The sequence below is a fragment of the Phyllobates terribilis genome, unplaced genomic scaffold, assembly GCF_046119375.1.
Source record: "Phyllobates terribilis strain yellow unplaced genomic scaffold, ASM4611937v1 Scaffold_3__8_contigs__length_932513732, whole genome shotgun sequence".
NCBI lineage: Eukaryota > Metazoa > Chordata > Amphibia > Anura > Dendrobatidae > Phyllobates > Phyllobates terribilis.
This window is the reverse complement of record NW_027362763.1, coordinates 487,206,080-487,229,556: the sequence shown is the minus strand read 5'-3', so window position 1 is coordinate 487,229,556 and position 23,477 is coordinate 487,206,080. Positions and strand designations below refer to the sequence as shown.

Genomic DNA, 23,477 nt, shown 5'->3' with positions numbered 1-23,477 from the left:
TTTACTAGTCTTCTAGTGATAATCTCCTGCTGATGATAAAACAGTGATTTTATAAAAACTACACTAAGCAGCCCAGTAAGTGATACATCGCTGGAATTCGGGTCTCTCCTACATTATGCTGCTCTCAGACTAGGTGGCCAAAACCTGGTGATAGATTCCCTTTAAAAAACTTCTAACAAGTCTGCAGTTTTGATTAGTGGGGGGTTAATGTTTAAAGATCCCCCTTGATGGTTTAAATGAAAGGCTGAGTGTTTCTACTCCTTTCCGTGATTGCTGGTGTGGCCTCAGCATCAACACTCTGATCAAAAATTTGACATGTTGCAAGTTTTTTAACAAAATAGGAAAACAATGTATCCATTTGCTTTTACATTTGAAACTATACTTGGTAGGGGATTTAAAATGAATAAAATAGTAGATCATAAAATTATATATTTTTTTAATGTACTTGTCACATAGTTTTGCAAATGTGAAGTGCAGCCATAATGTTTGTCACTTTTCAATTAGCTTTTTAGCAAGTGACTGTGAAAGGTCCCTTTGTTATAATCTGACATCACCTGTCACTCTCACAGGATATGCAGAGAACATGGCAGGTGATAATTAGCAAACTACGGCTGTGGATCTAACTTTATTTAATTTAGGACTACGTTTTGGGTGGAAATCCTGTAAAATTGAATTTCACCACAATCAATGGTAAATGTGTTAGGTGTGAATTTAAAAGGACAGCATAAACGTTCAGATGGGAAAGCCTGCGGGGTATCAATATGCAGTCATTACGTGGGGAATACGCCACCAAGTCAGCTATGCATGAAATGATGTAAGCCCGTTATTTCCACCTACAGACCTGCGGATGCAGAGTGTCTGGTGTACGAAGGAAATGAATGGGTTTATTGCAGGGATCTCACCATAAATTGCCTGATTCTAAGCAAGATCACACTCTATAAAGTGAACTCGATATCAGCCAGAAAATGAGCTAACACAACCAAGAGTCAGCCATCACAGATCTGTATATGTAATGAAGAGGTATAATGGGTTAACACTGAGCCCATTGGGTCCTGTTTTACAGGAATATAAATTAAAGTGAGTACATGTTAAACATTCACAGTGTCCAGAAAGCACCGGTGAAGTCGAGTGTGGCAATGTCCGGAGCACCCCGACTACATGTAGGTCAAGTACGACGTCACGTCAGGACAGAAGCCAGGTATAAAGTGATCAAGTCTGTCATAAATATCTTCTGTACACATTGCACATATTTCACAAAGTAACTGGGGCTGCAGATACTGGGTGCAAAAGCTTCACCCCAATGCAGCAGGTTTCCCGAACATGTCCATGTAAACACCTTTTATCTTCAGCAGCTGAGCAGTAACATTCATATATGGGGTTCCCCATCTGCATAGACCCCCGGAGCTAGTCATAAGAGGGCCGTTATCGCAGTCTGATTTATGGGCTTCAAGCAGTCCCTGGGTGAAGAGTAGCCATCGGCTACTAAAGCGCAGAACTGTGGCTTCTGATAGTCCCCGCTGTCCGCCATGGCCCAAGTACTGTGCATTTTAGGCCGATCATATTCACACTCCTCAGTGTGTTTGCTGTGGGGGGTCTGGTAGTCTCCACCGCTGTTCTCCGCACTGGAAGAAATGGAAAAGCTGACAGCAGAGAATGAATGCCTGCGGTCCAGAGATACCACAGGGACGTTGTAACCAGAGTCTGGCGAGAAGGTGCAGTCCCTCATCAGGTGACGTTCAATGATGGGGGTGGCATACTCTGGTACGGGATATGTGAGAGGCAGTGCGTACTCATTGGTCCTGAGGGGGCAGTCATAGTGGTTTTCTTTATCCTGGCCACCAAATGTGTCTTTATTATCGGTGTCCATTGGCTTGAATGTGGATCCTTTCCTGGTGACGGTGCCAGTGCCAATCATGAGGGACTGCCCATAATCTAAGTGAAAAGAAAAACACAATGCTTTACTTAAATCTTGCCATAGTTTGGCTCCAGTGATCTAAAGAAAGAAATGTTACACTAGAAAAAGAAATATGTACATTCAGAGGTTAGGACTTCATAAAGAACAGGCGCAACACAATCTTCCATTGCATTTCCATGTTTATCCTTACTTATTATAAATTGCCACTAGATGGCACTATTGTTAAAGAAAATGCCAAAACGTGTATCTTTCTGTATATGGGTTTCCGGCTCCAGTGAATAAGGTCTTGAATATTGGAGAACTTATTCGTACACAAATTCTATAGTCTTCGTATCACAGGTATAATGATCTCCAGAAGATAAAATCTGTCATGTTAAGGGATGAGAACACTCCTAGAGATTTTGTGATAGTAATCAAAGTTCTCTGGTATAACCTATGTGATCATAATATGGCCAGGACAGATGATAATCTCCATTAGATGTGGTTAGGCATAAGGGAGCCCTCTATATCACTCCTTTGCCCCTGCTCCCTCCACCTCCCTCAGAATGCGATTGCAGAGAGCCCATGTAAATTTTCATGGCAGCCAAGTTCTTACTGAAGGCCCCTACATCTGCCAACAGATAGAAGATATAAATCAAGAGTGTAAAATGTATATATAAAAAAGTAAAAACTAAAAACTTTTCACCATTCCCCCATTGTCTACATGCTTTCTTTTAATAACTGTTGTCGATGCATATATATAACTCTGAACATAAAAAATGAACAATTATCCTGCACATACAACGTAAAAAGTAAAATATAAGCCCTCATACAACTTACATGCCTCTCAGAAATTTGTAAAACTTTTTTTTTTCATTATTTCTAAGTAGTAAAACATTACAGCACCACTCCAGCGTTATTGTTTTTAAGAGCTGGAGTGGTGCTTTAAACATAAGTCCCTGCCCCTGGTCATATACTCACCCTCCGGCGTCTTCATAGTTTTTCGGTGCCGCCATGGTCCCACAGCTCCCTCTTGTGAGCGCAGCTTCTGAGTGGCCGGAAGTCAGAAGTTACGTCACAAGCAGTCAATGCAAGTCTATGACAGCCATAATGAGGGCAGAACGAGGCTCTCATAGACTTATATTGATTAGTGACCTCCAGCAAACACTGGCGCAGTCGGCAGGTCACACACTGCAAGAGACGGACCGGAGAGGCAGAAAACAGATGAAAACGCCGGAAGGTGAGTATTAAACGGGAGCAGGGGACTTGGATTTTCAGCACCACTCCAGCGGCGAAATAAAAAAAAACAACAAAACGCTGGAGTGGTGCTTTAAAAATGATATAAATTTGCTGTCACAGTAATTGTACTGACCTGGAGTATACAATTTCCTGCTTTTTTTTCCAAGGCAGTGAACACAAAAATTAAAAAGGATTCCACAATGGTGGGATTGCAGTTTTTTTCCCTATACATTTTATAGGAAGTTAAATGGTGTCAACCAAGACTACAGTAGCTCATCATGCAAACAAAAGCCCTTACATGGATATGTCAACAGAGAACTACAAAAGTTATGGTTCTTGAAATTCAGGGACAAAAACTGTAAGACAAAAAAAGTCCACGTCATTAAGGGTTAATGGCAGAACACAAAGATCTTGAAAAGCTCTTTGGATTATACAGTGGGTGACCTGCATTGGCACAGGGCGGACTTTATGTAACGCACATTCTAGTAAGGAGCAGCGAATGCACTGTAATGCAGAACGATCTGGAGGGTACACAGCACCCACCTACCCCTGTGCAGGCCAGCCCTGTAACATGGATGAAGGCAGCAGGCTAGGCCTAGCAGGAGCTGTCAGGTGTAAGTATGTGGGGTGTGGACTTCATGCCCAGGCATATTGAGTATGCTGAACTTTCCGAGCAGTGCAGATAGGAGGGAAGTGAAGGAAGGTATGCAGTAACACTAGTTTCTTACCTTCAGTGTCGCACTTGACAAGGTCAAACTTCTGCTGGATATCCTTGTCACTGGTGTAGCTGATGGTAAACTCTGCGGACTGCTGCCTCATGAATGGCTGCTCCAGCTGCTTCCAGCAACCTGCACAAGAGACCAGGTCTATATTATACAGGCCATTAGACCCACCTAATTATAAAGCTTCACGTATCCCTCACTCACCAGCATTTTGGTCCTCAGTCTTATATGTGTCTGTTTTCAATCGTTTTCTGCAAGACAGGGCAGGCTTCATTAGCAGTGGGGACATACAGGAGAATATATGGCTTTATCTGCCAATTGTGATGTCATTTATCAAAAAACAGATAAAAATCTAGATTGGTGCAATGCCCATACAATTAGATCACTGCCACTTGTGACCAGCAAATGCTGGAAATAATGGGAAAAAAAACTAAAACGTACCTTCTTGCTATGCATATACAGATGACTGCTATGAATACACACACCACCAATGCCAGGGTAATAAAGATTGCTATCAGCTTCCACCCTAAAATAAATGACAGATAATATTATATATGGGACTATCATATCAAATGTTAGTTTTAAATAAAAACTGATTAAGAGAGTTTTCCAGAATCAAAGCAGGTCACCTTCTCACTGGTGTGCACCCACAAATTATGAGAATGGGGGTCCGGTGGCCGCAGATTGAATGCAGCGGCAGCTGAGCATCCACTCTGCTGCTCCATTCACAGTCTGTGGGAAGGAGAGAGATGGCCGGGCATCCATAGACTATGGGAAGGAGTGAGATGGCCGGGCATCCATAGTCTATGGGAAGGAGTGAGATGGCCGAGCATCCATAGTCTATGGGAAGGAGTGAGATGGCCGGGCATCCATAGTCTATGGGAAGCAGTGAGATGGCCGAGCATCCATAGTCTATGGGAAGCAGTGAGATGGCCGAGCATCCATAGTCTATGGGAAGCAGTGAGATGGCCGAGCATCCATAGTCTATGGGAAGGAATGAGATGGCCGAGCATCCATAGACTATGGAAAGGAGTGAGATGGCCGAGCATCCATAGTCTGTGGGAAGGAGTGAGATGGCCGAGCATCCATAGTCTGTGGGAAGGAGTGAGATGGCCGGGCATCCATAGTCTGTGGGAAGGAGTGAGATGGCCGAGCATCCATAGTCTATGGGAAGGAGTGAGATGGCCGAGCATCCAAAGTCTATGGGAAGGAGTGAGATGACCGAGCATCCATAGTCTGTGGGAAGGAGTGAGATGGCCGGGCATCCATAGTCTATGGGAAGGAGTGAGATGGCCGAGCATCCATAGTCTATGGGAAGGAGTGAGATGGCCGAGCATCCATATATATTCTATGGGAAGGAGTGAGATGGCCGAGCATCCATAGTCTATGGGAAGGAGTGAGATGGCCGAGCATCCATATATATTCTATGGGAAGGAGTGAGATGGCCGAGCATCCATAGTCTATGGGAAGGAGTGAGATGGCCGGGCATCCATAGTCTATGGGAAGGAGTGAGATGGCCGAGCATCCATAGTCTGTGGGAAGGAGTGAGATGGCCGGGCATCCATAGACTATGGGAAGGAGTAAGATGGCCGGGCATCCATAGTCTATGGGAAGGAGTGAGATGGCCGGGCATCCATAGTCTATGGGAAGGAGTGAGATGGCCGAGCATCCATAGTCTATGGGAAGGAGTGAGATGGCCGAGCATCCATAGTCTATGGGAAGCAGTGAGATGGCCGAGCATCCATAGTCTATGGGAAGCAGTGAGATGGCCGAGCATCCATAGTCTATGGGAAGCAGTGAGATGGCCGAGCATCCATAGTCTATGGGAAGCAGTGAGATGGCCGGGCATCCATAGTCTATGGGAAGGAGTGAGATGGCCGAGCATCCATAGTCTGTGGGAAGGAGTGAGATGGCCGGGCATCCATAGACTATGGGAAGGAGTGAGATGGCCGGGCATCCATAGTCTATGGGAAGGAGTGAGATGGCCGAGCATCCATAGTCTATGGGAAGGAGTGAGATGGCCGAGCATCCATAGTCTATGGGAAGCAGTGAGATGGCCGAGCATCCATAGTCTATGGGAAGCAGTGAGATGGCCGAGCATCCATAGTCTATGGGAAGCAGTGAGATGGCCGAGCATCCATAGTCTATGGGAAGCAGTGAGATGGCCGAGCATCCATAGTCTATGGGAAGCAGTGAGATGGCCAGGCATCCATAGTCTATGGGAAGCAGTGAGATGGCCGAGCATCCATAGTCTGTGGGAAGGAGTGAGATGGCCGAGCATCCATAGTCTGTGGGAAGGAGTGAGATGGCCGAGCATCCATAGTCTGTGGGAAGCAGTGAGATGGCCGAGCATCCATAGTCTATGGGAAGGAGTGAGATGGCCGAGCATCCATAGTCTATGGGAAGGAGTGAGATGGCCGAGCATCCATATATATTCTATGGGAAGGAGTGAGATGGCCGAGCATCCATAGTCTATGGGAAGGAGTGAGATGGCCGAGCATTCATAGTCTATGGGAAGGAGTGAGATGGCCGGGCATCCATAGTCTATGGGAAGGAGTGAGATGGCCGGGCATCCATAGTCTATGGGAAGGAGTGAGATGGCCGGGCATCCATAGTCTATGGGAAGGAATGAGATGGCCGAGCATCCATAGTCTGTGGGAAGCAGTGAGATGGCCGAGCATCCATAGTCTGTGGGAAGTAATGAGATGGCCGAGGATCCATAGTCTATGGGAAGGAGTGAGATGGCCGAGCATCCATAGTCTATGGGAAGGAGTGAGATGGCCGAGCATCCATAGTCTATGGGAAGGAGTGAGATGGCCGAGCATCCATAGTCTGTGGGAAGCAGTGAGATGGCCGAGCATCCATAGTCTATGGGAAGCAATGAGATGGCCGATGATCCATAGTCTATGGGAAGGAATGAGATGGCCGAGCATCCATAGTCTGTGGGAAGCAGTGAGATGGCCGAGCATCCATAGTCTGTGGGAAGGAATGAGATGGCCGAGCATCCATAGTCTATGGGAAGGAATGAGATGGCCGAGCATCCATAGTCTATGGGAAGCAGTGAGATGGCCGAGCATCCATAGTCTGTGGGAAGGAGTGAGATGGCATCGCATCCATAGTCTGTGGGAAGCAGTGAGATGGCCGAGCATCCATAGTCTGTGGGAAGCAGTGAGATGGCCGAGCATCCATAGTCTGTGGGAAGCAGTGAGATGGCCGAGCATCCATAGTCTATGGGAAGGAGTGAGATGGCCGAGCATCCATAGTCTGTGGGAAGCAGTGAGATGGCCGAGCATCCATAGTCTGTGGGAAGGCGTGAGATGGCCGGGCATCCATAGTCTATAGGAAGGAGTGAGATGGCATAGCATCCATAGTCTATGGGAAGGAATGAGATGGCCGAGCATCCATAGTCTATGGGAAGCAGTGAGATGGCCGGGCATCCATAGTCTATGGGAAGGAGTGAGATGGCCGAGCATCCATAGTCTATGGGAAGCAGTGAGATGGCCGAGCATCCATAGTCTATGGGAAGCAGTGAGATGGCCGAGCATCCATAGTCTATGGGAAGCAGTGAGATGGCCAGGCATCCATAGTCTATGGGAAGGAGTTCGATGGCCGGGCATCCATAGTCTGTGGGAAGGAGTGAGATGGCCGAGCATCCATAGTCTGTGGGACGGAGTGAGATGGCCGAGTATCCATAGTCTGTGGGAAGGAGTGAGATGGCCGGGCATACATAGACTATGGGAAGGAGTGAGATGGCATAGCATCCATGAGAAGAGCAGAAAGCTTGGCAGCAATGTCACCATGTTACTATAAACATGGGCATCTATATAAAGTAGCAATGCTGGAGCACCTTGTTCCTTTGTTATTCCACCTGTATGACTGCATTGACATCACAATGTTAAGGTTTCCCTTGTCAACACAGGTTGAGAACATAATAAGAAAGGCAATGCTCAGTTATCTATTTGTTCACACATTTCCAGGAGGAATTCCAGAGGAACAACATTAAAGCAATAAAGGAAATTTTATAGAAATTTCAATAAGAAATGCATTACTATATCTCTAAACATAAAGCAGATGTGAACGCTAAGAATAAATACCAAAATCATTTTCTTCAGAAGGAACGGGCTCGGTGATGTTCTTTTCTTCCTTTACGACATTTTTTCGATTCTTCTCATTTGGCCTCTTCCACATGGGATGAGTGGATGAATTGTGAGCTGTGAAAGTAGAAATAAGACAGAAGGTTAAAAAAAGAAAAAAAAGACCAATAAGTATGGATGGCCAGCATGGAGGCCAGTAAACTATGCAGCTCCTTAGTATGGAGCCGTACAGTATCCGTATGCTCCTGTATGTATGCAGCCACGGGACACTACCCCGATACAGACCGCATCTGAGGGTCCATGCCACGATGTACAGAAAATATAACAAAAAACACACATTCCCCTGTATGAAACCAGAGGTACAGGAAAGACGCCGTGCATCCCTATACAAACTCAATATGGTTTTTCTGCAAAATCATTATTTGTCAGGAGTCCTAAAAAATATTTGTTACAACAGCTACTTGATTTTCTTATATTAATACATTTCAATAATGTAGACTAATTAACAAGTATATTTTGTGTTAAATATGATTCTGATGCACATTACAGGATCAATTAGATCTGAATATGTCTACCCCTCATGCCCACTTCTCAAATAAGAAAAAAACAAAACTAATGGATAGAAAATTCCAATCTATACGCTGCTTTAAAAAGAACAAACTGCATTCTGCCTCAGCCTCCCATCAGCACAAATCACATACATACATAGTGACATGTACAACCAGCCAGAGACAGACACTTCTTTACATACATTGTGCAAGTCCACATCCCATTAGTTCCACCTTCAGAGCGATCCTTTGGTTCCAGGTCCGTGGTATAATCCGAACAACGCGAGCCACAATTGGAGGAATAAAGTTGTTACGAGTATGACCCTGAAAGTCTGAGCTGCCCTCAAAAACCTTAAAAAAAAAAAACATACAAGTAAAAGATAAAAATTAGGTGTGAAGACCCACATGCAGACAATAGAAAAGTTTTATTTTGAAATTGAGTATTTCACCATTTATCACTACAAGTAGTTATGAAACCAGAGGAAATCAAGAGCTGCAGGAAAATAATCTCAAGCATAAGACGACTTGTGAGTACAAGTGTCTGGCAAAGCCTTGTATCCCTTCCCAATTAAATAATCACACTTTGCTGTCCACGTTTGCCAGGAGTTTGTGAGAGATGACTCCTAGCAGAACATTTCTTCAGCCAGTATTAAAGTTGTTAGAGCAACTACTATGTCTACTTTTATGTTGCGCATACCCAGAATATAAAAGTCAGTCAGACATCAGCCCTATAACGCATCCTACTCGAAAGATGTAACTTCTGTCAGCCTCAGAAATTGGAAAGGTAGATCAGACAGAGCTGCAGCATGATCAATATTGATTGGTGCTTTAAAGGGGTTGTCCGGCCTTAGGTGACAAGTCTGCCATCACTCTATCTGACTGCAGACTTGGGAATCCTCACATCGTGCGCACTGCACGTTGTGAGGAGTCTCCAATGCCATGTGACCGCAAGTATGCGATTTACATAATTCCAGACACATTCCGACTAGACGTGTCTGGTCTCGCTCAATATACTTGCACTGAGCGAGGATGCGCACGTCTAGTCGGAATGTGACCGCATGTATGCAAATCACATAGTGCGATCACGATCACCAGAGAAGAGCATAAGATGTGAGAATTCACAAGTCTGCAGTCACATGAAGTGACTGCAGACTTACAGCTTAATACCGGACAACCCCCTGAAGGGGTTGAGCCACTCTAAATAAATATACATATTTTTAAGAATTTCTTTTTTTATGTAACTGGTACTAGGTGGCTGCGCATGTACAGTCACTAGAAACACTCAACTGTGACAATATAATCCTCCATCCCTGTCGGCTATCTTCTATTGTAATGAAAAGCTAGGGTCAATATATACAGAGCCAGGATGGAGTTATCTACCATATTTTTAGGACTATAGAACGCACTTTTTTCCACCAAAATGTTGGAGGAAAGTGTGGGGGGGGTAAGTCTTATAGACAGATTGTGGCTGTGGATGGTGGGCGGTGTAGGGCGAGTGGCAGCGGAAGCAGAGGACACAGGAGCCGCCTACTGCTGCTAGCACTGCTCGCTGTTTAAAGAAAATTAATATTCACTGCTCCCCACGCCCATGGGCGTGTGAAGCGCTGAATATTTATTCTCCTTAATAGCGCGCAGTGTCAGCCCAGCCGCCAGCTTCCGTCAGCTGCTCGGTGATCACGTGTCCCACTGCTAAAGAGAATGAATATTCACTACTCCCCACTCCCATGGGCATGGGGAGTAGTGAATAATCATGCTTTTTAATAGCGGGCACACATGATCGCCAAGACGTGGCAGGAGCCGCAGCTCTGGCTGACACTGTGCACGCTATTAAAGAGAGAGAATTAGTCACTGCTCCCCACGTTCATAGTCCCGGCGTGGAGAGCAGTGACTATTCCGGCAGCTGATCTTAGCATGTGATGCCATGCGCAGCTCACACGTTGAGATCAGTTGCTGGCAGCAGAACAGGATGCAGTGCTGGAGCAGAGGGAAGGAAGGTGAGTAGAATCCTTTATTATTTTTGTGTACACGGTGATGGGGGTGCCATGCATACCAGGATGGGAATGGGGCCATGTATAACCACAAGGGGGTAACATATATACCAGGATGAGGGCATATGTATACAAGGATGGGGGATATAAATACAGAATTGGGGGACATTACCCCTATAACAGTGTCAGCAGCAGACCCCCTCCCCCATAACAGTGCATCATGACCACATTTTTTGCTTTAATCTGTTTTTCTATTTTCCTCCTCCAAAACCTAGGTGCGTCTTAAGGTCCGGTATGTGTCTTATAGTCCAAAAAATACGGTACTTTTACCGCTGAGTGCAGCTACTAAGACAGATTGATTGCTCTTGCATGCCCATCAGTCTTCTGTAAAGCCCCCGTCTCACATAGTGAGATCGCTAGCGAGATCGCTGCTGTGTCACGGTTTTGGTGATGCAACAGCGACCTCACCAGCGATGTCGCTATGTGTGACACTTTGCAGCGATCAGGCCCCTGCTGTGAGGTCGCTGATCGCTGCACAATGTCCTGGACCATTTTTTGGTCGTTGCCCTCCCGCTGGTCAGCACACATCGCTGTGTGTGACCAGCCGGAGCAGCAAGCTCAGGCTGGTAACCATGGTAAACATCGGGTTACTAGGGGCACACGCGCACCTAGTAACCCGCTGTTTATCATGGTTACGAGCCTGCTAAAGTGAGCGGTAAACTCCCGCTCACCGTAGCAGAGTGGTAACCATGATAAACAGCGGGTTACTAGGTGCGCGTGTGCCCCTAGTAACCCGATGTTTACCATGGTTACCAGCCTGCTCCTGCTTCAGCAGGCTTGTAACCAGGAGCAGGACATCGTGGAAAGATTCTTTCCACGATGTCGCTGCTCCCCTGATCGTTGGTGAGCCTGCCTGTTTGACAGCTCACCAGCGACCACATAGCGACGCAGCAACGATCCCTGACTGGTCGTATCGTTGTCGGGATCGTTGCAGCATCGCTAAGTGTGACGGGGCCTTAATAGTAGCTACACGCAGCAGTAAAACTTAGATTCCTTTGTCCAGGCCGATTCTGCATATTCTGATTATACTTTTACAACTGACTGCAGTTTCAGTGACATAAGACTGACTATACATGCACGGCTACCTAAAGACAAGATTAGGGTACAGCAGCTGCGATCACACTAAAGAACACGCATGTCATTTCGCATTTAGAGGAAAAAGTGTGCACAGATCAGAAGTCTGGAGCGAGGGTTCACCTTTTCTTCACTGCTCAGTGCTCCCTTGTAATTCCTCCACTTGGATCCATCCCTTTTGTAGTTGATGATATATGATGTCACGTAGAAGTTAAAATTGGGTAATGTGGATCCTGTAGTTACAATACCTGGAGAAAAAAAAAGTAGTGAAACGAGATTCTGAAGTGTTAATATCTAGAAGAGAGGGCCCATTGTCAAACTTCAGGAATATAATGAATAGATAACAGTGTACATACTATGCAATATCTAACATAACTCTAATATCCCATGGGAGTGTTCTAATTGTCAGTTACATAATGTATAGAAATGTATGTGTGTGCAAATTAGGAAACTTGCTTTACCCCTGATGAAGCCACAGGTCTAGTGGCGATATGTGTAGGGCTTTCTCCCTCCCTCCACTTACATGTCCTATACCCATTATCTTATGGTTAACTATGCTTTTTTTTTTTTCCTTACAGAACTTTAATGTTTATTTCCCCATTATAGGCTTTTTTATCATAATTGCGTTCCACGTACTTGTGATCATCTATGATATTCTTTTTTATATCGAGTACATTATTATATTGAGATGTTCTTACTGGACCAGATTTTTTTGTTTATTGCTTGATAGTCCATATATTGTTTGGAACTGGCATTTACAGGTCCTTTGGGTCAATATTTCATTTTAAGGTTGGGGTCACATGGCCGTATGTACTCTCATGCAAGAGAATCGGACCGATTATGCTAATGACACTCTGATCAAATGCTGTCAGAGCTTTATCCAAGTGTCATCTTACTGTGATCCGATTCTCTAGCAAGAGAGAATCACAGCACAAGTGTTGAGAAGACTGAGAATTTAATTTCTCCATTCTCTATGTCCGCGGTAATTGGATGACATCAGAGTGCAGTCTGATGCTTCACATATACCCAAAGACTTGTATAGGTGCGCGAGATCCAATTTGCGGAGCCACTCAGCATGCCGCGATTGTTTTCTTATGCCGAATCGGCATGAGAAAAACAGCGCTGGTCGGCACTGCCCCATAGTATAACACTGGGCAGAGTGCTATCTGATAAGACATGTTATATGGTCGTGTGAGCAAGCCCTAATGGGACTTTGCTATTTGACACATTTTTAGCAGGAAGGGGTAGGTTGTTACCTTATTGAGGATATGGATTGCGGCCATTTGGCTTTTTACATGTCTTTACCTTTGCCTTTTTTACATTTGCAGAATACAATTATTTGTACTTATGGAGATTCCTTTCACACTCACATACTTCTTGTTGTCTTAATTATCACCAATTATGCGTTAAGTTGTCCTCATTAATAGTGGTGCCCTCTTAGATTGCATTTCTCTACAAATTGGGCAACTTAATGTGGACAAAGATTTACACTGAAAAATGTCTGTCTCCAGAGAAGGCGTTCAAACCGATATGATCTGTTAGGGTAGAGTCGAGGAGCCCCCATAGACATTACATAGTCGGCTATCTAATGTGTATGGGGGCCTTAAGGCTAGTCTCTATATCTATGTAAAAGGGTGATTGCCTTCGCTTTGTACAACAGTGATGGGGCTCACCAGTAATTTTCCTTTTGTCTCCTAAATCAATTTCAAGCCATTCCCGGTCAGATTGATGACTGGATGCCCAAGAGACCCCTGGACTGTTGAGCTGTGCCTTTTCAGGAGACCATTGCATCCTTTCACCAGTTTCACTGCTCCACTCCCAGGACGAGGTGGCTGAAAATTTGTCTGTTTCGAGTCCTCCAGTGAGCGAAGTGCTGCAATCTTAACGGAACAACAAGTGAAGGTTAAGAAAGTAAAACCATCTGTTGCTCATTGGATCATGAATGGCCTTCACTCATGGCCTAAGCAGTATGGAAAAAAAAAAATACTGGCATGAAGCCTGATCTCTAGACACATCAATAAATGACCCCAGAAATAGAAGATGGAGCTCATCTTGGAAAAGCACACAATAATGATTTATGGGAAAAGTTAGTTCTATAAAATTCTGTGAGATATTTAGCTGGCTAAGTGTGGTATGGTTATTTTGGCCCCATTTTCAAGTCACATCTAATCTATTGGCACTAAACAGTGCACATGATACCGGATCATTTCTACACATTAAGAATTGGGTGTATGCTTCTTAGATTTAATCACTTACAGACAAAGTATCCTAACTAGTGTTGAGCGAATGTGCATGGATAGCGTGTTATCCGAGCACGCTCGGTCTTTATCCAAGTATTTTGAGCAGTAGACAGACACAACACATGCGTGGATTGGCTAACAAACAGGCAATCCCCGCATGTGTTGTGTCTGTCTAATGCTGAAAAACAGGGAGGCAAACATATTAGCCGAGCACGCCGAAAATACTCGGATAAGACAAAGCATGCTCGCTCAACACTAATCCTAACCAATGTCGGCAAAACTCACCAGCACACACTGTAGATACAATCCTACTAGATTATAAAGCTGCTAAGTCAGGGATGGTTCTAGTACGGTACAACTAAAAAAGGGCAGCAATGTTTACCTGCCCAGATCTTCAAAGCCAAATGCACTACCAGGATGCAGCTGAGCCACATAAAGATGGCGGCTACACAGGTGCAAAATACTGATGAGACAATCACTCACAGCCTACCATTCCATGGAGGGGGTGACTGCTTAGTATTTGAATTGCACAAAAAAAGGATTGTATAGGGTGCTGTTCACACTTCATACAGCCTATTGGTTACGCCCATACTATTCGACTAGGCTGGCTGCCCGGTACTATCCAAGTGCACCCCCGAGGAATAGACACCCTAGTTTACAATGCCCGTACTGATGGGCCTGGCTGCACCCTGGAATAAAAAAGTGCAAAACATTGCTGCCATTTTTTGTTGTTTTTTATTAAATTTTGGGGGGAATTTTAATTCTTCTTAGTGTGGCTTTAGTGTTTCTAGTACGGTACACCAGAAGGGGCAGCCCTGAAGGCAGACTCCGAATGTGGAATTTGTGTAACCTTCACACATTGCCTCAACAAGCTAGATATTCTACAGAGCAGCTGCAGATGTATTATGACCCCGGGTGACTGATTTCTGAAAGTCCTTCACTTTCCTTTGCCAGACAATGCTAATCACTGAACTGATACATGATAATGTAATGCAATAATGCACACAATGCAAATAAATATAAGCAGAACATGGTTATCTATAGACAAACATCTCCTGCATGTTATTATGTGCATTATTACATATACATAAGCATAGATAGATACATATCTATCTATATAGAAAATCTGGCACTTGGGACCCTACAAGTAAGTACCGTATATTCCGGCGTATAAGACGACCTGGTGTATAAGACGACCCCCCTACTTTCCTGTTAAAATATAGAGTTTAGGATATATTCACCGTATAAGACTACCCCTTTTCCAACGCATACCAAACACCGGTAAAAATTAAAAAAAAACAGATTTGAATTTAATATGGTCCTTTTTTAATTTAAATTCTTATGACATGCAGGTATATAGCAGGAAAACTGTCACTCATAAACATATTAAAATAGGGGGGACCCCACGTCATTTTTTGGGGGGGTCCCCCATTCTAATAGCTAGTAAAGGCTAGGTATTCAGCTGGGGGCTGATATTAGTAGCCTGGGAAGCTCCGTGGGTATTACCCCCTTCCCAGGCTTCAAACATCTGCCCCAGCCGTCTGCTTAACCTCCGCTAGAGACTAAAATTAAGGGGAACCCCACGCCAATTTTTTTTTTAAATAAATCCGTTATTTTAACACTAGATGACAAGTACAGTAACCAGCACTGTCACTGTACTTCATATATATGTGACTGACATGTTTCTATCTATCTAATCTATGTGTGATGCTCTATCTTTCTGTTATAAATTGTCGGGTACAGATGCTGAATTGCCGGCCGGCTTTTTTAAAGAGACGGTGCATGAAAACACTAATATTTGTTTTAATAAATCCTTTACACTAAATGACAAGTACAGTAAGCAACACTGTCACTGTACTTCATATATATGTGACTGACATGTTTCTATCTATCTAATCTATGTGTGATGCTCTATTCTTTCTATTCTAAATTGTCGGGTGCCGGCTTATGCCGCTGCTGAATTGCCGGCTTTTCATATATTGTCACAGAAGCGATGCGAACTTCCCTGCTCCGGACACAGCGCAGCGCTTCTGTGACAAGTGAAAGCTGTCGGCACAGAAGCCCTGCGCTGTGTCCGGAGCTGGGAATACGCAGCGATGTGTCAGTTTCAGCACAGAAGCGCTGACTGTCTGGACCTACCGCCGCCGTATTTTAACTCCCTCCACCTTATATTAACTCCGACATGGCAGGGATACAGCCACGGCAGCTTATTAACACCCCCAGAGTATCCCCGCATGTCAATTTCTGAAAGTTCAAAAGCATTACCGGCGTATAAGACGACCCCAGACTAGACAGAAGATTTTTCAGTCTTCAAAAGTCGTCTTATACGCCGGAATATACGGTAAATACACCTTCAGATGAACACCACACGATAAACTACACTGTCATTTAAGAAAAAATAATCCAAAGCAGAAGCAGTTTAGGAAAAATTAATTACACCCTTTCTGCTTCCATAATACGGTGGATAAGTAGTAGGCAGGGGTGCTAATCAAATGCCCTTAATTGTTCACCTCTATTACAGCAGACGTTTTGGCAGTTTGCTGCTCTGGAGCATTCAGGTGTGTATTAACACAATACCAAGATGGAACAACATCAGCAATGATCTTAGAGAAGCAATTGCCTATCCATTTGTGAAGGGTTATAAGGAAATTTCAAAACCATTAGGAGTACATCATTCTACAGCGAGAGACTATTCACAAGTGGAAAACACTCAAGACAGATGTCAATCTTCTCAAGAGTGGCTATCCCAGCAAAGTCACCCCAAGGTCAGACTGTACAATGCTCAGACAAACTGCAAAATAAAAAACCCCAAGAGCTACAGCTCACACTCTAAAGGCCTCAGTTAGCTTGTTAAATGTTCAAGTTCATGACAGGATAATTAGAAAAAGACTGAAAAAGTATGGCTTGTTCGGAATGGTTGCCAGGAGAAAGCCCCTTCTTTCTAAAAAGAACACGACCGTACAGATAAAACTTTCAAAGTTAAATCTGAACAAAACACAAAACTTCTGACAGATGAGACCAAAGTGGGGATGTTTGACTAGAACGCCGTGCACCATGCAAAAACAGCATACCAGCACAAATGCCTCGTATCAACTGTCAAGCAATGTACTGAAAGGGTGATGATTTGAGCTTGCAGTCATTGAGTTGACCATAAACTTCTCTGTATACCAAAGTATTCTAGAGTCAAATGTAAGGCCATATATTCAAATGCTAAAGCTTGGCCAAAACTGGGTCATGTAGGAGGACAATGATCCTAAGGCAGACCATCAAATTTATATCAGAATGGCTGAAAAAAAAAAAAAAGAGAATGTGATGCAATGGTCCAGTCTTTATTTGTTAGGCAGCCCACATACTAAACACTTGCTGCTATATTTTGATTGTTATATTGCACTGCACAGGCACATCATAGTCCACCATTAAAGCACCATTCCAGCGTTTTTTATTGCAGCACTGGAGCAGTGCTTCTAATCCAAGTTCCCTGCCCCTAGTTTTATACTTACTAGCCGCCATCTTCACCTTCGATCGCAACAGCTTCGGTCGTCTCCAGAAGATTGTGACCTGCCGGATCCCTCCAGTGTTTGCTGGGAGAGCCGGAAGTCACTACTCAATGTAAGTCTATGAGAGGCAGAACAATGCCTTTCATAGACTTGCACTGAGAGCTTGCGACCGTTCTGATTTCCGGTCAGTCCGAAGTTGCGGTCACAGGACCAAAACGGTGTCGGGAAGAGCTGAAGACAGCAGCTTGTAAGTATAAGACTAGGCTCAGGGAACTTAGAGTAGTAGCACCACTCCAGGGCTGAAATGAAAGAAAACACTGGGGTGGTGCTTTAGTGTAACCAAATACACAAATTCACTCACAAGGAAACACGCAGACGTTTATTGTAAATTATTCTTACCAAGACTGTTAAACACAAATCTCCGATCAGAAAGTGAGCCGCTGTGAGAAAAACAAAAGGGGAAAAGCGATTAGTAGCAGGAGACAAAGCATTCTTTCACAAAGCGGGTAATCTCATTATCGGAGAGGTACAAAGTGCTGCTCCTATCAGTGCCTGCACCACAGATGACAGATGATCACTGAACAAGGCTTTTCTTTCGTTTCAGAGGCCTTTGCCCTGTGTATGTTTGTGTAGAGTCCTCGCCGTGTCACGGATCATTGTCATGTTTATTCACTTTTTAGGAGTAGCATTTAAAATGTCATCTTGTGGCGATTCAACAGCTGTTCCCAAGTCAGTGTCTTCAGAGATTGGGGTCATAGCAATATGCTCTTCAGTCAAGTGTCAGGATAAAGAAAACTCATTTTGAACCAAAATAGCATAGAGAGACTAGAGCATTGTATGGTTTTATGCTACACTGACATATGGTACGATATCAGCAGGACATGTATATGTATATGGCAGCGTCCCTGATGGCAAATAAAGAATTGGGAATGTTGGACATAATAGTGGCCAATCCTTTATTCCAGAAGTGTTTGGCAGCAGATTTGTCCACTATACCGCTAGAGAAAACACACATGTCAGTTGAGCATGTGTGTGTACGAGTGTGTGGGGTGTCGAGGAGGGGGGTGATAACTATTGGCCTACTGAGCAGTCAGCTTACAGCCATCTAAGGCCTCAGTCAGACGTTCATGAGTCACATACGTGTTGTATTAGTGTTTTTCACAGATAGAACATGTACCCATTATAGTCTATGGGGCTGGTCACATGTCCATGTTTTTTGAAGACTATGTGGTCTGCAAAAAATTACGGCTCCATGTCTGTTTTTGATCCAAGTCATGGTTCAACAAGTCTATGAAAATGACAAGACAGCACACAGATGCCATCAATCTGCAGGCCGTGTGCAGTCCATGATTAATATTCCAATAAATAGGAGACGCTTTCTAATTTTCTATTTTTTCATATACATGAAAATCACTGATGAAACAGGTATGGCAAAAACTGACACGCAGACAAAACACTGATGAAACGCAGATCCAAAACACTGATGAATAATAGTCAATGTTTTTACATAAGCAAAAAAATCACAGATGTCTGAATCAGTCCTAAGGAGTATGGCTACCCTTAAAGCATACATGTCAAACTCCAGCCTCCCAACGTGGTTATATTTGGCCGGCGACACCAGAACCACCACCCCTATGTGGGGACATTATTCTGTATGAAGGACTATGTGGGCTCCATTATAGAGTTTGGAGGACTATGTGGGGCCCATTATACAGTATGGAAAGCTATGTGGGGCCCATTATACAGTATGGAAAGCTATGTGGGGCCCATTATACAGTATGGAAAGCTATGTGAGGCCCATTATAGAGTTTGGAGGACTATGTGGGGCCCATTATACAGTATGGAAAGCTATGTGAGGCCCATTATAGAGTTTGGAGGACTATGTGGGGCCCATTATGCTGTATGGAGGACTATGTGAGGCCCATTATACAGTATGGAAAGCTATGTGGGGCCCATTATACAGTATGGAAAGCTATTTGAGGCCCATTATAGAGTTTGGAGGACTATGTGGGGCCCATCATACAGTATGGAAAGCTATGTGAGGCCCATTATTCTGTATGGAGGACTATGTGGGGCCCATTATGCTGTATGGAGGACTATGTGGGGCCCATTATACTGTGTACTGGTTGGCCCATGTCTTTTATTTTGGCCCTGTGTGTGTGTTTGGCATCCCTACCTTAAAGTAAGAGCCTCTACAAATCTGCCCTTTTCCACCTGCTAACTGCATACGACCTTTACCATGGTACAGGAGAATGTGGGAATAATGGAGTATTCGTGAACTGTGACACAACACAAGCCACAAGTCTGTTGGTGACTAATGCTCTGAAACTGGAAATATTTAGGTCCAGAAACAAAGTACACGTGACTACAAGTGTAGCTGGAATTGTAGCCTGTGAGGACAGAACAGAGGCACTGCCTTTGGTATTTGAACTCCATTTACCTCCCTTCATTGAGAAAACGCTTTAGCATTTAACCCCTAACAATGGCCATTATAGGTCTATGAAAGAGAACACTATTGTGAGCCCACACACTAGAAGGGGACTGCTAATTACTTTAGTCGGAGTGACAAGGTCAGGGACGCACAGTAAGGAGGCCATTCAGAACTTTGCTATATCATTACAGCTCACGCTAACCGACTTGCTGCACATTACCATGCCATAGAAATTCATCTAAAACTCTAACTTGGTAAAGAAAGACTCGGGTATATCCAGCTCACATCGTTTTCATACAGGGCAAAAATATCTGGCCAACCGGCTTGACGTATAGATCCAGGAAAATATGTTCTTTCATACACAATTGTTTTGGGCATTTCTAATGTTATTTCTACAAATATTTTTAGATGCATTTTCTACATTTGTTACATGTTTTTTCTTTTTATATAGGGAGATTATGAAGTTATATAGTAACTTTACAATACATTACTATTTACTGTAAAGTTAAATCAGCAAACAACGCCACTGAAAGTGCATGAAAAGGCTTGGTTTGAACCAAACTTACTCTTTCGAAAGGATTCCATTGGCCTGTACCCCGCTGTATCGACTTGCACCTTTGTAATGGGTGAGATGAATCTGACCCCCAAGCTCATCCGCAATAATGCCAGCATGAACCGCTGCTTTGCAAAGTAATGAAGTCTGCAAAATAAAAAATAAAAATACAAAATAAAATAAATTCTGGTAATTTGTAACATATTGTCCAATTAATTGTAAGGAAGAAACCAGGGAAAATGTGGCGATTTTCAGCATTCATTTTTTATCATAAAATGATGTTCATAAAAACCTACACTCTTTAACATCACAGAAAATTAGCACTGTGGTTAGCTTATTGGCCTAAAAATATGGTTGTAAAGTGTTAGAGATGCTCTGTTTTCAGAAAACCCATCCACCGGTACCAATCAGGGGCAGCAGTGGAGACTCCGTGCTGGACCTGGAAAGGTCAAATTTTGTTTCTTAAGGCTATGTGCCCACCATGCAGAAATGCTCCGGATTTTTCCTGAGCGTTTCTGCATCTCCCTGGCAGAAAAAAATGCATGCGGATTGTCCATGCGGATTGTCCATGCGGATTGTCCATGCGGATTGTACATGCGTTTTTCCTGCCAGGGACAAGCGGAAGTGAAGTGCTCATCACATGCATTTCCGCATGCGGGTTGTCAAGCCCTTTCCAAACGATTTTAGCATCACTTGGAAAGTGCTTGACAACTTGGTCACACTATAAAAATCCATGCACACTGAAGGACCCGCCGTCACATGACTATGACGTCAGCGCAGGTCCTTCAGTCCACCGCGATCTGCCGGCAAGTGAAGACAAGCACACCGTGGGCTGTCAGAAGGTAAGTATTATAATTTTTTTTTTATTATTTTGTTCTTTTTCTTACAGGTTCTATGGTACCCGGGTCCGGAGGAGAGTCTCCTGTCCTCTAGACCCGGGTACCATCCGCACATTGGAATGCATGGATTCCGCATTTCCTTATCTAGTGAAGCGGAATCCATGCATTCTAATGCAAGTCAATGGCGGCGAAAACGCAGCACTTCCGCAAAATAATTGGTAGTGCTGCGTTTTTTTCTGCAATGATAATCCGCAGCGGAAATTTCCGCAGCATTCGCACAGCACATGTGGATTATCATTGGGGAACATGGCAGGCCTTCTACCATGCGTTTAAGCGTTTCTGCAGCGTTTTTGCCGCTGCGGAAACGCTTAAAAAAAAGCATCGTGGGCACACAGACTAAATCAAACTGTCTGGGGACCAGGATTTTCTGAAAACAGAAAACCCCTTTAAGGTCACTGAACTTATTGAATTAAAGTCGGTTGACCCACTGATTTCTACCAACAGCTATCTTATGTCTTTGGTACCTTAAAACTGGACCTTTTACCACGTCAAAAGCGGACAGTTTTTGTTCTCATTTTATTCCAACTGTTCCCCTGAGTATCCCCTTTTTTCCTCTTAAATTTTCCACATGGTTCCAAACATATGACTGTTTTTTTGGCTGCTAATTTTTCTGGTATTTACAAGGGGGCGTGGCTCACTTGATTCTCTGGGGGCGTGTCTTTAGGCTTGTTCTGCATTATTACCCTGTGAGACACGCTCCTTTATAAAGTAACAATTACCACTAAATAAAAAGGCCCATGTTTCTGGAACTATATTAGCAGATTTAAAAGAAATGAAAAACAAAATATTCAGGGGAGGAATGGGAATAAAAGGAGTACAAAAACAGGCCAATTTTGACCCGGTGATTGGCCTTGTGATCTTAAAGATAACCTAACAAGATCATCTAAGCAAAATGAACTCAGTGGAGACCACCACTAGCCAGACTTAAATTAAGGTCAACCAGACACCGAAAGACCATCTCAAGTGGGCCTAATCTAAGTGGGTCTCCTGACATCTTGAGCATGTTGACTTACACAATAGACTAACACTGGCCAAACAAACCAATTTGGGTGAGATTGTCTGCCAGTCTAATGTGTATTGATACATGTTGTTGGGGGAAGAGTAGCATACGGCACATCAGATTTCCATTGGCCAACCTTTTGCTCTCCAGGAAATGAGCTTCCACCAGTCGAGTTCAGCAGCGGCTCTCTGGATGCCCAGGAATGCTCGGCTGAGCTGAAGCTTTGTGTGCATGAGGAATCCAGAGAAATAGCTGTCAGGTGGCCAACAGCGATCTACTGTGTATGGGTGTCGTGGTGGGGCGTTAAAGGTAACTTTTCAATCTTACTGCTGTTCCATTTATAAAATGAGTTCGGAAAATAAGGGCAAATTCTGTACAAATTAACTCTGCCACTTTTTGGTTGTTTGACCCTAGCTGTATAGTACAGTATGGAAGCAAATAGTCAGCTGCTCAGCTGTCGGTGTTGTATACAGCACACAGTGATGGAAACACTCTACAGAGGTGGCAAAGGTAAAATCTGTTGTGTTCTCTGTCCACATGTATTGACGATAGGATTCATAATAGGTCCACCAGAACTTGTGATAATACCCAATACAAGGGAAGTAAATATAACTTACTGTGACTTTCTAGATAAAGCCTTTTACATTTATAGAGTATTCTAAAAGCAGCCAGAGACATACAGAAAACCTACATAAAAAGACTGGGAACAAGGCTCTGCTGCCACGATGCAAAGTGGATACTACTTCATGAAATCTATGGGACATTTTCTCTGCACATGGTCTCTCCTGGACAAGTAATGGTACAATCAGCGTAGTCCCACAGTCTGTAATTGGAAACAATAGAGTGCAGCTTTAATGGCCATTACAGTATAACATAGTAATGTGCATCTATTGCTGAACTGGGAAAGAAATAACCTTGTGCACATGAATTAATGGATGCGCCTGTCCATCACCCTCAGGATATTGTGCAGGAATGTGATTGTTGTTGGGGATATCTGTCCTCTGTCAGGTGCTACTATCCAACCACATCTGTCCTTAGAGAAGATGAACTGGATTTCTCAGACGGCCTGTCTGTCAGCTGTCCGGGGATGTACAAACACAAGGCATGTACAGCGCGGGTATCTAGCTGCAGATGGACGGCTCGCTTAACCACTGATGCGGCTCAAAGCTGAATGAGCTGAATATATTATTGTCAGCACATTAAACCCATCAAGCATATGGGAATCTATTTTAGTGCAC

The 23,477-nt window shown here is 43.9% G+C and overlaps 1 protein-coding gene across 2 annotated transcripts in view; it reads right to left on the bottom strand.

Annotated features, from left to right (window-relative positions):
- Positions 1 to 419: 419 nt before the first annotated feature.
- Positions 420 to 23,477, bottom strand: part of DCBLD1 (discoidin, CUB and LCCL domain containing 1) — a 77,230-nt gene continuing 54,172 nt past the window's right edge. For both annotated transcript variants that reach the window (XM_073675915.1, XM_073675914.1), the window contains exons 6-15: positions 20,354 to 20,487; positions 17,756 to 17,796; positions 13,293 to 13,499; positions 11,743 to 11,867; positions 8,701 to 8,848; positions 7,950 to 8,066; positions 4,297 to 4,381; positions 4,060 to 4,106; positions 3,862 to 3,981; positions 420 to 1,932 (exon numbers count right to left, since the gene is read on the bottom strand). In XM_073675915.1, coding sequence (XP_073532016.1) covers positions 1,409 to 1,932; positions 3,862 to 3,981; positions 4,060 to 4,106; positions 4,297 to 4,381; positions 7,950 to 8,066; positions 8,701 to 8,848; positions 11,743 to 11,867; positions 13,293 to 13,499; positions 17,756 to 17,796; positions 20,354 to 20,487 — 1,548 coding nt within the window. In that variant the 3' untranslated portion in view covers positions 420 to 1,408. The remainder of the gene's footprint in view (positions 1,933 to 3,861; positions 3,982 to 4,059; positions 4,107 to 4,296; positions 4,382 to 7,949; positions 8,067 to 8,700; positions 8,849 to 11,742; positions 11,868 to 13,292; positions 13,500 to 17,755; positions 17,797 to 20,353; positions 20,488 to 23,477) is intronic.